The following is a 13,617-nucleotide window of genomic DNA, read 5'->3' on the forward strand; positions in this document are numbered from 1 at the left end:
GAGAGTGCTGAGCGACTGGATGAGTGAGCGATGTTGGGAACAGCTTCCCGAAACTCAGAGCCTGGAAGGAAAGCTTCTATTTGGACAGATTCGCTCTGACAATCGGCGGGAAGATAGACTTACTATTTTGAAGTCATGTAGTGTGGGAATGGATGCTTTATTGCATTTCTTTTCCTTCCTCTGTCCAGTTTGGTGCATTGTGCTCTGAAAAGACTGGCAGCCACGGGGGTGAGCACCACAGCCGACTAACCTGGGGCTCCTGTCATCTCCCAGCGCCCGTGCGGATGCCCTCCGCCCGTGGGAGTGAACTTTGCTCCCGCTTCTCCCTCCAGGGAGCAGAGGGCTGCCTCCAGCGATTGTACTCTTCCTCTTGTCGTCTTCCACCAGTGACAGACTCCTGCTTCTGAGACAGCTCGCCAGGGCCGGGGGCTGTCCTCTGGGAAAATCCATCAGCACAGGGCACCCAGGAGCCTCTGAGCTGCAGGAGACAGGGCTTTTTCTCACCGGGGTGGAGAGGCCTGGCTGTGTGGGCTTCTGTGTGCTGCTGTCAGCCAGGCGCCCCCATCTGTGTGACCTGGGAGAGCACGTTGCTGGCCAGTGGCCGTGTGAGATATGTCTGGAGTCAACTGTGCCACCTAATGCTGTCTTCTTATTTTTTAACAGTGCGTTGACAATAGTCACCCTTTACGTACTCAGCTTGAAAGCTCAAGAGCAACGTGTCCCGAATCTCCCTCCGAGGTGAGAGTTCTGGTCTTGTTTCCTTTGGGGAGAGGGATTTTTGCAGGCTGCCTGCATGAATCCTTTCACTGTCCTCCTCCAGCAACGTCACGAGCTCCCAGGAGCCAGCCCTGCCGCCCACCGCCTCCCCCGCAGGTGAGTTCTTCACATTCCTCGCTGTCAGCCAGCCCGCGTCCCGGGAATCCTCAACAGGAGAAGCGGCCCGTCAGGTGAACCTTGTGGCCCCCTCTCTTCTGCCCAATGCCCTGCAGCCTGGAACACATCCCTGGCCGCCACACAGTCCTCCTTTCTCGGGCCAGAAGTCACTTTTTGTGAGATCCTGCCGTGTCAGGAGACTCAGTGCTGCCCCATCGGGGGGAGGAGAGCCGCCCTCACCAGTCCTGTCCAAGGGCGGTCCGAGGAGAAGGAGCTGCACTGGGGGCCGTGGGCAGGTAAGGGACGTTCAGAGGGAAACACCCAGCTCTTTGGGGCTGAGGTTTCCCCTGTCGATATTTAGTTGGAGAGCCTGTTAAAAGTTCCAGATAATGGTTCCACTCTTCTACTTGGGGCGGCAAGACCTTTACAAACACATGCACACAAACATGCAATCACCTATGATATTGAGTTCCCTGCCCAGTGATTTTGGTTGATTCAAGTCAGAGGGTCTCATTTGTCTGTTGCCAACAAAGACTGTGATAGTAGGACAAGCAACGTGGTGACGTGTAGATGGGAGGGTCTCTGGTTCACTTAGAACTTAAAAAAGGATGTGGTGTCTGGGCCCTCTGCCCAAACCACGTAGGGCGAGACGTAGAGGCTCTTTCAGCTGAGGAGTTCAGGGTCAACTGTCAGTCAGGTTGGCATTCCACCTTCAGAATATCTTCTTCGTCTTCCTCCTAGGGACGTGGACACACGTGCACACACACACACACAACACACATATGCTTGTTAAGTAACAGAATTTTCCTGTTAAAAAATTATGGAAACTTGATCAAAGGCAATCTCCGTCTGTATACACACACATTAATGAGTGTCTAAAATAACAATAATGATGATGCTAATAATAGCAATATGTACAATTAGTATGGCTTATCTGTTGGGATGCTGCGGTGAAAATTTATTCCTGCCTCTCTATGTCAAATGTGGACCAAAAGGGGGCTCCTCCCAGCGTGTCACTCAGGACTCGGCTCACGGACTCCACGTCCATGTGTACTTCCACGATCTCTGCAGCGGTGGTAAGAGTGTGCGCTGACTCCTACAGCTTCCACGGGGTGGAACACAGGCCACTTCTGCTTACACTTCGGTGGCCAAAGCAGGTGACATCAGTCGTGTCTAATTTACAAACAGTGCAGTGCAGACCTAACCTGGGCCTGGAAGAAGATGAAGCAGAATCTTTCCGAGCAGCCCTGATGACCGACACGTAGAACGTGGTCAGGGGTTGATGTTTGGGGGCAGCAAGGTAATTTCTGTTTCCTTTTGATATTATTCCGTATCATAACCTTGAATAAATCAGTTTTACAAATCACCATCATCATCGCGATGCAATGAGGCCTTACTGTTCACAAAAGCACTGTCATAAAGTTTCCACGTGAATAAGTCATTTAATCCTCACGAGCTTAATAGACAAGCACTGCTGTTTTACTCATCTTTCCAGTGAGGCAGGTGAGGCATGGAGAGCTCTTCCCACACCTGTAGGAGGCAATGCTTGTGTTGTTTTCTCATGAAAGCAATTTTTGACTGAACTTGAGAACAGATGCGTCACTATAGGCTGAGGGTAACAGTTCGATGTGAAGGAAGGAATTAGTTTCAGTTGTCGTATTCTCATGGTTTCAAATACGGGAAAAGCCAACACTGTCACCAAAATCCTCAAAGCCTTACGTGCCTTGTGAAAGCACATGGAACCTTGCGGCTGGTCAATCCTCTTCTTACCTTGGGAGCCCACACTGGGGACACACTGTCCTTATCTGAGAGCAGTCCTCAGAAGAGACCGTCTCACCTGAGAGCCGTCATGGCCCAGGCCAGTCTTCACTTTCGAATAGTGTCCTGACCCTGGGGCGGATTCCCTCCTGCAGGGACCAGCTCTTCACATCCGGGGAGCACTGGGAGGAGTGGCCCTTAGGAAACCAGACGCAGGCCTGTTGCTCTCCTCTCTGGGACAGCGCGTCTGCTCTTATGTGGCTATGACTGTGCGAGGCATGGAAGAAAGACAGCAGATCTGCTCCACGGTGCCTGGCTGTGTCCTCCTGGACACGACTCTCAGCTTCTCAGGCTACAGTGACGTTTAAGTTCTGCCTCACCAGGCTCCCTGAGACCCTGGGACAGTGGTTCCCTACTCCCTCTTTTAACTGGAGAAAAGTAGAAAGGATTTAACTGTTCTGTTTACTTTCACCTCCAGGAAACCTGGAAACTTTGGTGGGATTTAAAGTCATAGAATGTCAGAGAGCAGCTACACCAGTGGCACCCTGACATTTTGACCCCAAGAATCCATTATTAATCCATTATACTTTTACAATTATTTGACTGAGAAAATATGTAGAGGGAGAATGTAACTGTAAACTCAGTTCAGCTTCTAACTGAATTATTTTTATTGATCCAACAGTAACATTTGAAACATAGTACAGATCTGTGGGAGAGGTGTTTTTTTCCAAGTGCACAGGCCACACCACAGACCTCTGTATGCAATCACCTGGAATTCCAAAGTCCCCAGGTCAGGAGAACTTCTGATTTACACCAACTTACCCATTTTACAGCTCATGAAACAGAGGCCCAGGACCTTCCTTAAGGTTCTGCAGTGAGTTCCTAGCAAAGCTGGACTTGGAATCTGGATCCCATCTCCCTGTCCTGGGTTCCTTCCCCTCCACCATTTTGCCTCCATTTATTTGGGCACGTGCGTGTGTGCACCTGGAACCAAGTCTCTGATAGAAGAGGCAGAAAGTGTCCAGTCCATGGTTCTAGAAGCCCCTTCAGCACCGCTCCCTCGAGTTTGCCTACAGCCATTGAGACGTCCCCAGTGTGGGATGTTTCTGGGGGGTCCGAGGAAGGCACTTCTCTTCTGTGGCTGCTCCATCCTCCCCTCTGTCCAGGGCACCGTGTAACACCAGGGTTCCTAAATCCAAGAGAGGAGAAAGCCAGGCAAATAGTCTTTTCAAGCAGATGTTTCTGAGACATTGAAGACCCATTAAAAATGAAGAAATACAAATAAAAGAGAAACTCAAGGATTAAAAAGAAAACAGACTTGGACACACTCTCAGTGGGATGCAGAGTCAAATCTAAGAGTTCACCAAGCCCCGGAACACATTTATGAGCCTTTTTCCTGAAGGTAAGGCTACAAGTGAAATAAATGAAAAAAACCCAGCATTTTTGTGACATGCTGGGCTCAGGCCATCTTTCTCCTTGGGGCCTAAGTTGGTTGTGTGACTTGTCTTTCAGAAAGGTTGCCCCGTTCCCTCCACTTAATAAAAGGTTTAGGTAAGACCAACCAGGAAGTGGAAAGTGGATATTTTGGAATAATCTGCTTCTACTGTGAGGCTGTGATGGATTAGATTTTAATCTGTGGAACCAATAAGGATTTAAATGGACAGCAGCGTTAGATATTAGAAAGTAAAGAGCCTGTCAGGGGGAAACATCTCTGCAATTCTACAGATTTCCGGAGATTTGGTAAAGATTTAAAAAATCTCACAAAGCAAAAAGGCACCTGGAATTCGTGCTTATTTTGTTTGGAGCCCAGAACTCTGAGAAGAGCAAATGACCAAAAGAAAGTGGTTCCCCAAGTTAAAGGACTCAGTCATCGATGGGTTGGGCTCGTTGACTTTTTCTTGGCATGAGTCCGGTTCAGTCAGGGGAGGAAGAGGCGTCCAAGAGGCCATGTTGGAACTCAGCCATCAGCACGGTTTACACGTCGCGCTGCCATCTCCAGATTCTACCACAGCAGCGTGCACTCAGGTTGGACGCCATCTTAAATCTCTCCTCCCAAGAAGGTTCTAATTTAGTTTATTGGGAGATGACATTTGCCAACTATGAAATATAGCTCCAGCTTTACAAGGAAGCGCTGGGAATGTACATGAAGTTTCTATGAATATTGCTGGGAGGATTTGTGAGATGAGCACCACCCCGTACGACTACAGGGGCATTTACGGTTTTCCAATAGCCAGCCTTTCAGAACTGAATAGTTGCTTCAGGGAAGTGACAAATTGGAGGTGTTTTATAGGAGATTTAAAATTTGTTATTTCCAATCCTTCTTTCAAAAAAGCCATTTTTGACATTCTAATCTGCAAGATTCTCTCCTCCCAACTTCACCTTTTTACTTAAACACTGTTATCTCATCAGATACTAAATCCTATGACAGCGTTCGGTGTCCCGGGAGCCTGAAAACACACTCCTGTGGAAGTGAGGCGACGCTGCAGTCCTATTGCCAGAATTTATAAGGAGCCTTTCCCTGCAAATTCAGCAGGAAAGCAGAACAAAAGTTCAGGAAGAAAACAGACAGGAGGCAAGTCCTGCCTTCCCCTTCTCTTTGTGCCTTGTGAGTGCCCAGCCTTCTGTGGAAGCCATCACAAGCAACACGCATAGCAGGAGACGTGTGCTTGAAGTTATTGTTGGAGCAGCTGGAATCCAAGAAACCTGGAGGCCTTGGAGACAGCACTTATATTTACATGTAAAGGGAAATAAATGTTCAATTTTCTGGAAAATCCTCATAGATCAAGATCCACTTCTTCTCAGTGGAAAGCGTCGTGTTGGGAGGATGCTCAGGGAACTTGGCCCCTTCAGGTTCGGTCTCATTCCCGTTTGCTGACAGTGGGAAGGAGCCGGCTTCCCATATCCATTCCCAGCCTCCCCCCCCCCACCCCCCGGGAGTTCCCCTCTGAGTGTGCAAGAGGACACGCTTTTCTAGAGGGCATGGGGTCCTCCTCTTCCTTTTTCCTGCCGCTCTCCCTCCCATCCTTCCTAAGTCCTTACCGCGCACCCGCCGTGAGCCCAGCATCGCCGCGTCTCAGGGAACAGCAGTGGACAGGCGCAGTGTTCCAGGAGCGCACCGTCAGGTGTGCAGACGGTGGATGAGCCCTCTCCTGGCGAGAGGAGCACTAGCCAGGACAGACGGACATAGGAGCGACTACCCGTCACGTGTGCTGTGGCTTTCTCTTCCCTGCTGAAATTCCACACAGGAAGTCGCTTTAGATCTTGCCTCTTTCTTCATCCCATGAAAGCAGCTCCATTGTGTTAACTTATGTCTCTTGTTCATGTCTTTGTGTTGTGTCCAAAACTATGTTGAAAAATATAAATATTGTATTGTTCAATGCAAATGAAGGAAGGCAATAAAGAATACGTAAGTTGAAAAACACCTGCAAATTGAAAGAAACATGACTGCAAAAACTTTAAGATTCTTTTGTTAAGTTTGTGTAGCGACCCACTAAATGATTATCCACTTTAGAAACCGACATTTTCTTTCATAGACTGAACATCTTATGATTTGGATGTTTACCTTTTCAAAGTTGTTTTTCAAATGCCCTTTTGGCTATGAAGGGGGCACAGCTGCACCCCGCCTTCCTTCCCGCAAGCGAGCTCTGGCCCCTCCCATGACCTTGGTTTAAGTCGGGCTTTTCCTTCACATTATGCTGCAGTTGCAGAGGAGTCGAAAAATTTTAACAGAGGTTCCCTCTTCTGGAGTTGTTGAGAAAGGGCAAAAGTAGGTGAAAAGTGAAGTAGTAACAGAGAGCGAGCATGCCTTCGATGTCGTGACAGATGTCCCTGAAGGTGGTTGAACTAAGTGCTGTGGCACCTGACGGGGATCTGGGGGCTGCAGGGACTCATCTGGGATGCGTCTCAGCACTCGGCCGCCACAGCAAACCACCACAGGCTGGGGCTTAAGCCACAGGAATTTATTTCCCCAGTTCTGGAGGCTGGAAGTCCAAAATCGAGGCGTGGGCAGGTCTGGTTTCCTCTGGGCCGCCCTCCTCGGCTCACAGGTGGCTGCCTTCTCACCGCGTCCTCTGTGCGCACACGTCCCTGGAGCCTCTGTCTGTCCTGACCTCCTCTTCGTAGAGGGACAGCCGTTGCGTGGGATCGGAGCCCACCTGCCGGCCTCATGTTGACTTCGTCACCTTCCTGTTGGCACAGTCCCAGTCTGAGGGGTAGGGCTCAACCTAAGAACTCGGGGGACACCATTCGGCCCCAGATAGATGGCGTCTTGGAGAAGGGTGAGAATGTACCAGATGTGTGCAAAGTGGGATCGGGATGCGATGGGCTGAAAGGTGGGAGAGAGAAGCAGGGGATGTTCAACTGACAGAGGGTTTCTTCTCATCCTGACCAAGTCTCCAAGACTGACGGGCTTTTTCCCTCTGCAGAAGACGGAAGCACGTCATTCCTGGCGGGAGATGCGCCGGCCAGCCCCGACTGGGGGAGTGATTGTAAGTGTACCTTTAAGTGACTCTGCTCTTTGGCTGTGCGGGTTCAGGCAAATGAAACCAGCTGTGAGGCATTACTGGAGTGAGGAATGGGGAAAGGGACAAGGCTGCAACACAGCCAACACCCACGGGCTTGTGTCTTGATAATGGATGCGGCCTCACCACTCAGGAGGCGTTAGAAATGGTCGCTCAGGATCAAGCTGTGGTTGATGTCCATGGAGTTTAATAATTTAGTTGAACTTCCTGCCCTCTTCTTCTGGTGTGACTACATTTTAAGTTTGTTTTCTGTTTTGTGATTTTTTAAAGCTTTATTGGCCAGATTGCATTTCACATTGCACTCTCCATTTTCAATAAGTTTCAATTTAGTAGGACTGCCATGGTCCAGAAATTCTTTTGGGTGTTATGGGGCTGCCTACTGGCGCCTGGATTTTTATTAGTTTTCTTAAAATTTACTATAACAACAGGCAAAAAAATCCTCTTCCCTTCCTTCTCCTCCTCCTTTTTCCATTTGAATGCAAATGGAATCCATTTATCTAGGAAATGCCTATTTCACATTCTGCAGTTTGGGGGCTGTGCTGGAGCGCAGTACGCTCTTCCTCAGCAGAAGAGTTTACTTTCTTTTCTCTCTTTCCCCTCAATTCAGGGATAGACACAACCATCAGCTCTATTCAGATTATGGAAATCCAGCACGTAATAGATCGCCGCTACTGCCGTCGAGGCCGGCAGTGCAGGTGGGTGAGCCGCCCCGCTGTACTCCTGTTGTTTCCGGAATTGACTCAGGGCTCTGGGTTTTTGAGCCTGGAATGAAAGCTGAAGCTACTGGTAGAGTCAATGTATGCTTACGTTGCCCCTTAAGTGAAAACACATTTGTCACGTGTGGGCGAGGGAATCATAAAGCGGTTGGTATTAGCAAATGTCGATAAACCGAGCCTCCAGCAGTTCCAGTCTCCTATGTCGATGGCACGTCCAAAGCAGAAAGCTTAGGGACAGCTCTGTGGCTGGCTGTCTGAGGGCGCGTCCCACAGGCACAGAGCTGCTAGTTCATTTTATGACAAGAAAGGATTGTTACTGATGGCTCCAAGTTATGAGAGAGCTGACATTTGTATATTTTAATAACAAGGGATATCATTATTTTAATTGCTAAAAAAATATCGCTTCTCTTAGCTTTTTCAGTTAGAAGGGAAAAAAGCCCGGTATTGCAGAAGTTGCCAGCAAGATCCATCTCTCGCGTGTGCCGTGCCACCTGTCCTGAGGTGACGATGCGTCTAGAAGCAGGGCATGCAGATGGCTCCCGCAAGCACAAAGCGCAAGTTGTAGGCATTGAGAACAGACGGGAGTTTTCTTTCTCTTGTGAATATTTGCTGGGTGCCTGCCCGGTAAAAGGCAAGACCCTGTATTTGGAACTGATGTCACAAATCCTGTGGATTCTCAGCCTTTTTTCTTTTTCAACGTGATATAATTAGGCTTTGAGTTGATGGTCCTGACTTTTAAAAATGAACTGTACGGTGCTTTATGGTGTGTTTATGACCTCTACGTGCACTGTCTCCCTGAGTTCTCACAAAAGCAACATGAGATTGGCATTACTTATCCCCATTTTGTCATTAAGGAACTCAAGGTTCAGGAAGCTTGAGAACGTCAGAGACAGACGTTCATGAATGTGGTGGGGTGACATAGTGAAGAAGACGCGGGTGGTTCAGGTTCAGATTCTGGAGCCGCCACGGGGTGTGTCCTCTCCCGCGTGTCCGTTTCTGCCTGTGAGGGGGAGACACTGCTGACGGGGATGCTGTGAAGCCTGCAGGTGCGGGAGCCGCGTAGTCGCAAGTGAGTTCCACTCGTCTCAGCTTCTTCCAGTGGAAGAAAGTCCTTCTGTTCCCTCTTCAGATCCGCTCCTCTATTCTTGCTTCCTCATTTCTAACAGCTTAGCTTAGTGTTCAGTAAAAGAATCTAAAATGACTGGCTCTTTTTCCCATTTATCTGGTTTTCAGCTGTGTCTCCATGTAATTCAAGGGATGGCCAAGTCAGGAGGACTTGTATTAGCTACAATCTGCCTTTTGCTGGAGTTTTCCTTACAATGTGAATCAGGGCCTCTCCCCTCTCCCCCCAGTATCTCTCTTGAAAGGGGGGCTCTCTGTGGGAGCGTTTTTCCGTTACTGAGTGGTAATTAGGCCTATAACGATGTGAGTTGATTCGAGTTCTGAAAGTGCACGATATTTCCTGTTAATGTTGCCTAAAAGGGAGTGCTTTACGGTAGAAAGGCTGGCATTCGTTGTCTCTGGGCCTCCTTTCCTGGGGGATTGTTGGTCTGAGGCCTTCGCCGCGTCTGTCTCTGAAGTCTGTCCCTCCTCCAGGGCAACTGACGTCATTTCCTGTGTGTTTGGTTTGATGCGTTTGGTCTGCGGTTTGACTATCCATCATTTTGGCTGCGTGTTCTAACAAACTGTAAATCTGTGTGGTATATTTCATATATTAAGACCTGAAAGAGAGCACTCAGAAATCCGACAGATATGTCTCTGAAAAACATAAAACTATACCATGTTAAACTTGATTTTCTGTGTTTATTATTTATTATATAGTATTTCACAGTTTACACGGTATGTAAAGAGTAGCAAAAAGCCTTTTGAAGCCTTTCCTGCAAATTTTGATTTGTGGTTTTGTGTTTTTCCATAATTAGGTCTGGATCTTACAATTACAGTATTCCTGTTAATAAGTACACACCCACCAATGTCAAATTTTCTTTGGAAATCAAGTAAGTGCGTAGCTGTAAAAACAATTCAGTTTCCATCATGATTTGGATTCCAGTCTGAATTTATTTTACAATTTCATCAGAAAGTTAGGAGCAGAAAGCTGTCAGTCCATGTTAACTAACGATTTTGGGTTGAGAGGTGGGCTAGCTTGAGGGTGGGTTTTCGGAACGAGGGCTGGGGGCATCCAGACTCCCTGAGGGGCATGGAAAGGCTCTGGGCTGGACACTCGCTCCTGCGAAGTGGTGGTGAGCACAGGTTTGATGCTCAGACGCTGCAGACTGCCCCTGGCTGTGTCCCTTTGAATTGGGGCGGGAACCAGAGTGACGGTATGGTCCTGGGTGGGGGCTGCACATTTTTGTGAGCTCCCATTAGCAGTGTGAATGCAGACACTGCCCCCTTTCCCCAGGGGAGTTAGAAAAAGCAGTGGGAGCTTGGAGTTGGGCGGGTCAGGGCTCAGATCTTGTCTCTGTCACTTACTAATTCTATAATCTTGGAGAAACCACTTCCCTCTGAGCTACTGTTTCTTCATCTGTAAAGTGAGTTTGACATTATACCATGACGAGTAGAGCTGCTGTGGGAATCGCTGCTAATAACAGTGAAATGAATAACCGCCATTTGCTGAGCACAGACGGTACGCCGGACACTCTACACCCTAACACTGGGTCATACAATCCTCACAACTTGGTACTTTTTTTGAGTATATATTTTTCAGATGGGATCATTTGGGGCTAGAGAGGTCAAAAAGCCTGTGCCACATCCACAGCTAGTAAGATGTGGAGCTGGCCTCCCAGCTCAGCCCGTCCTGTAAACCATCACTTTCCCACCTCCTCAACGAGGTGAGATACGTAAGAACATTGCCTCTGCTTGGCACACAGTAGGCACTCAATAAATGGTAGCTTTTATTATGACTATCCTTCCTCCACGACCACAGAACTCCCGTTTAATCTATTCTTATCAGATATTTTAAATAATTACCGTACTTTAAGACTTTTGACACACTTCACTCAAAAGTTATGCGATGAAGTCCTCACCATGAAAAGAGGTGGTTATGTTTCGTCTCTCGATTTGGGGCTCTCCTTCCTCCCTCCCCCACATTTCCTCTCCCCCCACCCCGCTCGCCTGTCCTCCCCTTGCTCCCTCTGCTTCCCCTGCTCCTCCCTTGTTTCCGGCTCTGTCTCTTCCTCTCTGTCACTCAGGCCTCACACTCCTTCTCTCACCGACTTTGCTTCCACAGTCAGCTCATGACACTCAGCGCAGCTGCTTGCCTTGGAAAGGTTCATTTCAAGCTGCTAATATTTCATGACTCGGAACCCGCATTTCCAGGCAGAGCAAAAGCTGAATGTGCTCTTCTCTGGCACAGCCCGAGTAACCTGGAGCGGAGTTTCCTCCTTCCCCCCGAGCTTCCGTGGAGGGAAGTAAGCTTCAATGGAATATCCCCAAAGTGGCAGCTCATCTTCAGCTGCTAAGTCAGGCTTTCTAGTTTAAGGACCAGTTTTCTAATATGGGTGATTTTAAAATAACACATATACTCCACTAAGATTGTAGGTTGTCCCACTTCCACAGAAAGATCCAAAGGCAGACGGACCTCTTCCTCTTGATGGTTAGCAGGCCAACCTCCCGAGAACTGTTCTTTGTGGCAGGGCTCTGCTCTGACAGCTGCAAGGCTGGCACTTCCTAACGGGCTCACCCCACACCCTTGCCTGTGTTTGTTTCTCTTGCTGCTTCAAACCATAGCTACCTGGACCAGGTGTTTGCAGAATCTGAAATCCCGGCAACTTCAGATGGATGCAAATTCAGCTACCAGTGGAAAGACAAGGGATGTATGCAAAAATTATTTTCAAATCCATGGAGATAAGAAGTTCTGATGTTGAGGTGATTTGAGTCATGAGAGTAGGTTTTGGAGACTGTCACATGCCGTCTGAGTAGTTGTTTTAGTCAGTTCAGGCTGCCATGACAAAAATGCCATAGACTGGGAGCCCTAAACCACAAACAGTTATTTCTCACAGCGCGGGAGGTGGGGAAGTCCACTATCGAGGAGCTAGCAGATTTGGTGCCTGGTGAGGCTCTGCTGCCTGGTTCGTCAATGGCGTTTTCTCCCTGTGTCCTCACGTGGCAGGAGGAGGAGAGAACTCTCTGGGGTCCTTTTTATGTAGACAGTGATCCTACCCATGAGGGCTCCGCCCTCAAGACCTGATCCCCCCCCAAAGGCCCCACCTCCCAACACCAGCACATTGGCGGTTAAGATTTCAACAGATGGATTTAAGGGGACGCAAACATTCAGTCCACAACAGTCGTCATCTGAGGCTGAGTTTCTTTCTGTAATGAGGAGATGTGAGCCAGCATATTGGCTTTGGTGAGCTGTGTGTAACAAGGTGCCTACTTGGAACTTTGAATGGATTTCCAAGTTACATTCCCGTTAGACCCTCTGCTCATCAAGGTGTAGCCTGGTGGGAGCTGATAACTGCTTGTCCGTGTGCCCTTTCTTCCCTGTGTCTCTTGCAGCACAACAGAGCCGTTGATAGTCTTCCAGTGCAAACTGACCCTTGGAAACATATGTTTCCATAGTAAAAACGAAGCCAAAGGGATGCAAAACCACGAAGGAGTCATCCGGGAGATGACACAGGTAATGTTTCCCGGCCCCTCGGTGGCACAGCCTCTGTTCCCTGGTAAGAGATGCCTTGACCCAGCACCAGTGCTTCCCCGTGGGGGCTGAGCCTGTCATCGGCTTTGCTCAGTGTCTTCCGTGGGTCCTGCAGAGTGCAGATGGTTCTAGCAGCCCCCGTAGAGAGCTGTCGTCACAGATGGCTCTCCCAGGGTAGTCAGGGAACGCTGCCTCCGCCTCCACCCCTCCAAGTGGAGTGTGGGGTGTGGTGATGACATGCGTCTCTCTCTCCTGCGTTCTGCAGGGCTGTCGGCACATCTGGAGCCTCCCAGTGGCCCCCTTCTTTGATAGCGCGTTCCATTTCCGAGTGGCTGCACCGGTAAGCTTTCTTTTTTTTTTTAAGTGAGAAAGAAGTGGACCATTAAATAAATAAATAAATAAGTAAATCAGTCAGTCACTTTAATAACAGTTGATGCTTCCATTAATCGTCCCCTTTTTCCTCCTCTTCTGGCAGGATCTGGCTGACTGTTCCACGGACCCTTACTTTGCTGGGATCTTCTTCACAGATTACTTCTTCTACTTCTATCGACACTGTGTCTAGCTTATTCAAGTTTGGTTGGGGACTTTTCCAAAGAAAAATACTCAGAAATTTGGTTAACGGAAACTTCCATCCTCTTGCCCCTCCGCGCTTCTCTGTAAACCTGGCTGTGTGTTGCCCAAGGACTTTATCAGGGTTCGGCCTCCAGCAATTTTGAGACATTAACGAGGAGAATAAAGTGCTTGCTGGAACCTGAGATAATGTGGCGTGTGATCTGTGGCGAGTGTGAAGAAGACAGTCCCTGGAGTAAGACAGTGCTGTGGGGTGTGAAAATACTGATTCTGGTGCTAAGGAAGCTGTGGGGTCAAAACAGGCAGGCCTAACTTTGCTTTGTCGTGATGCTTTCAAATCTTTTGAGAAAACCAAAAAGGCCCATTTTAGGCCCATCGACTTGGACCCGCTAAGCACAGATCTGGAGAATGTGTGATACGGTGTGTGTTGGGCAGGGCCGGGGGTGTCCGATGCTGAGCTCACGTTTAGGCAAACCATTGCCGTGTGTGTGTGTGCACGTGTGTGCACTATGTACACTGCAGTGCAGGACGCAGCTCACTAATGAGC

At 48.7% G+C, this 13,617-nt stretch overlaps 1 protein-coding gene across 4 annotated transcripts in view; it reads left to right on the forward strand.

The window, feature by feature from the left end:
- MYRFL (myelin regulatory factor like) overlaps nucleotides 1–13,255 on the forward strand; it is a 118,834-nt gene extending 105,579 nt beyond the window's left edge. For all 4 annotated transcript variants that reach the window (XM_070271928.1, XM_070271927.1, XM_070271926.1 and 1 more), the window contains 9 exons: nucleotides 664–738; nucleotides 821–873; nucleotides 990–1,169; nucleotides 7,056–7,118; nucleotides 7,759–7,846; nucleotides 9,787–9,861; nucleotides 12,362–12,482; nucleotides 12,766–12,840; nucleotides 12,976–13,255. In XM_070271928.1, the coding sequence (XP_070128029.1) occupies nucleotides 664–738; nucleotides 821–873; nucleotides 990–1,169; nucleotides 7,056–7,118; nucleotides 7,759–7,846; nucleotides 9,787–9,861; nucleotides 12,362–12,482; nucleotides 12,766–12,840; nucleotides 12,976–13,062 (817 nt within the window). In that variant the 3' untranslated portion in view covers nucleotides 13,063–13,255. The remainder of the gene's footprint in view (nucleotides 1–663; nucleotides 739–820; nucleotides 874–989; nucleotides 1,170–7,055; nucleotides 7,119–7,758; nucleotides 7,847–9,786; nucleotides 9,862–12,361; nucleotides 12,483–12,765; nucleotides 12,841–12,975) is intronic.
- Nucleotides 13,256–13,617: the final 362 nt, after the last annotated feature.

The sequence above is a fragment of the Equus caballus genome, chromosome 6 (assembly GCF_041296265.1).
Source record: "Equus caballus isolate H_3958 breed thoroughbred chromosome 6, TB-T2T, whole genome shotgun sequence".
Lineage (NCBI taxonomy): Eukaryota > Metazoa > Chordata > Mammalia > Perissodactyla > Equidae > Equus > Equus caballus.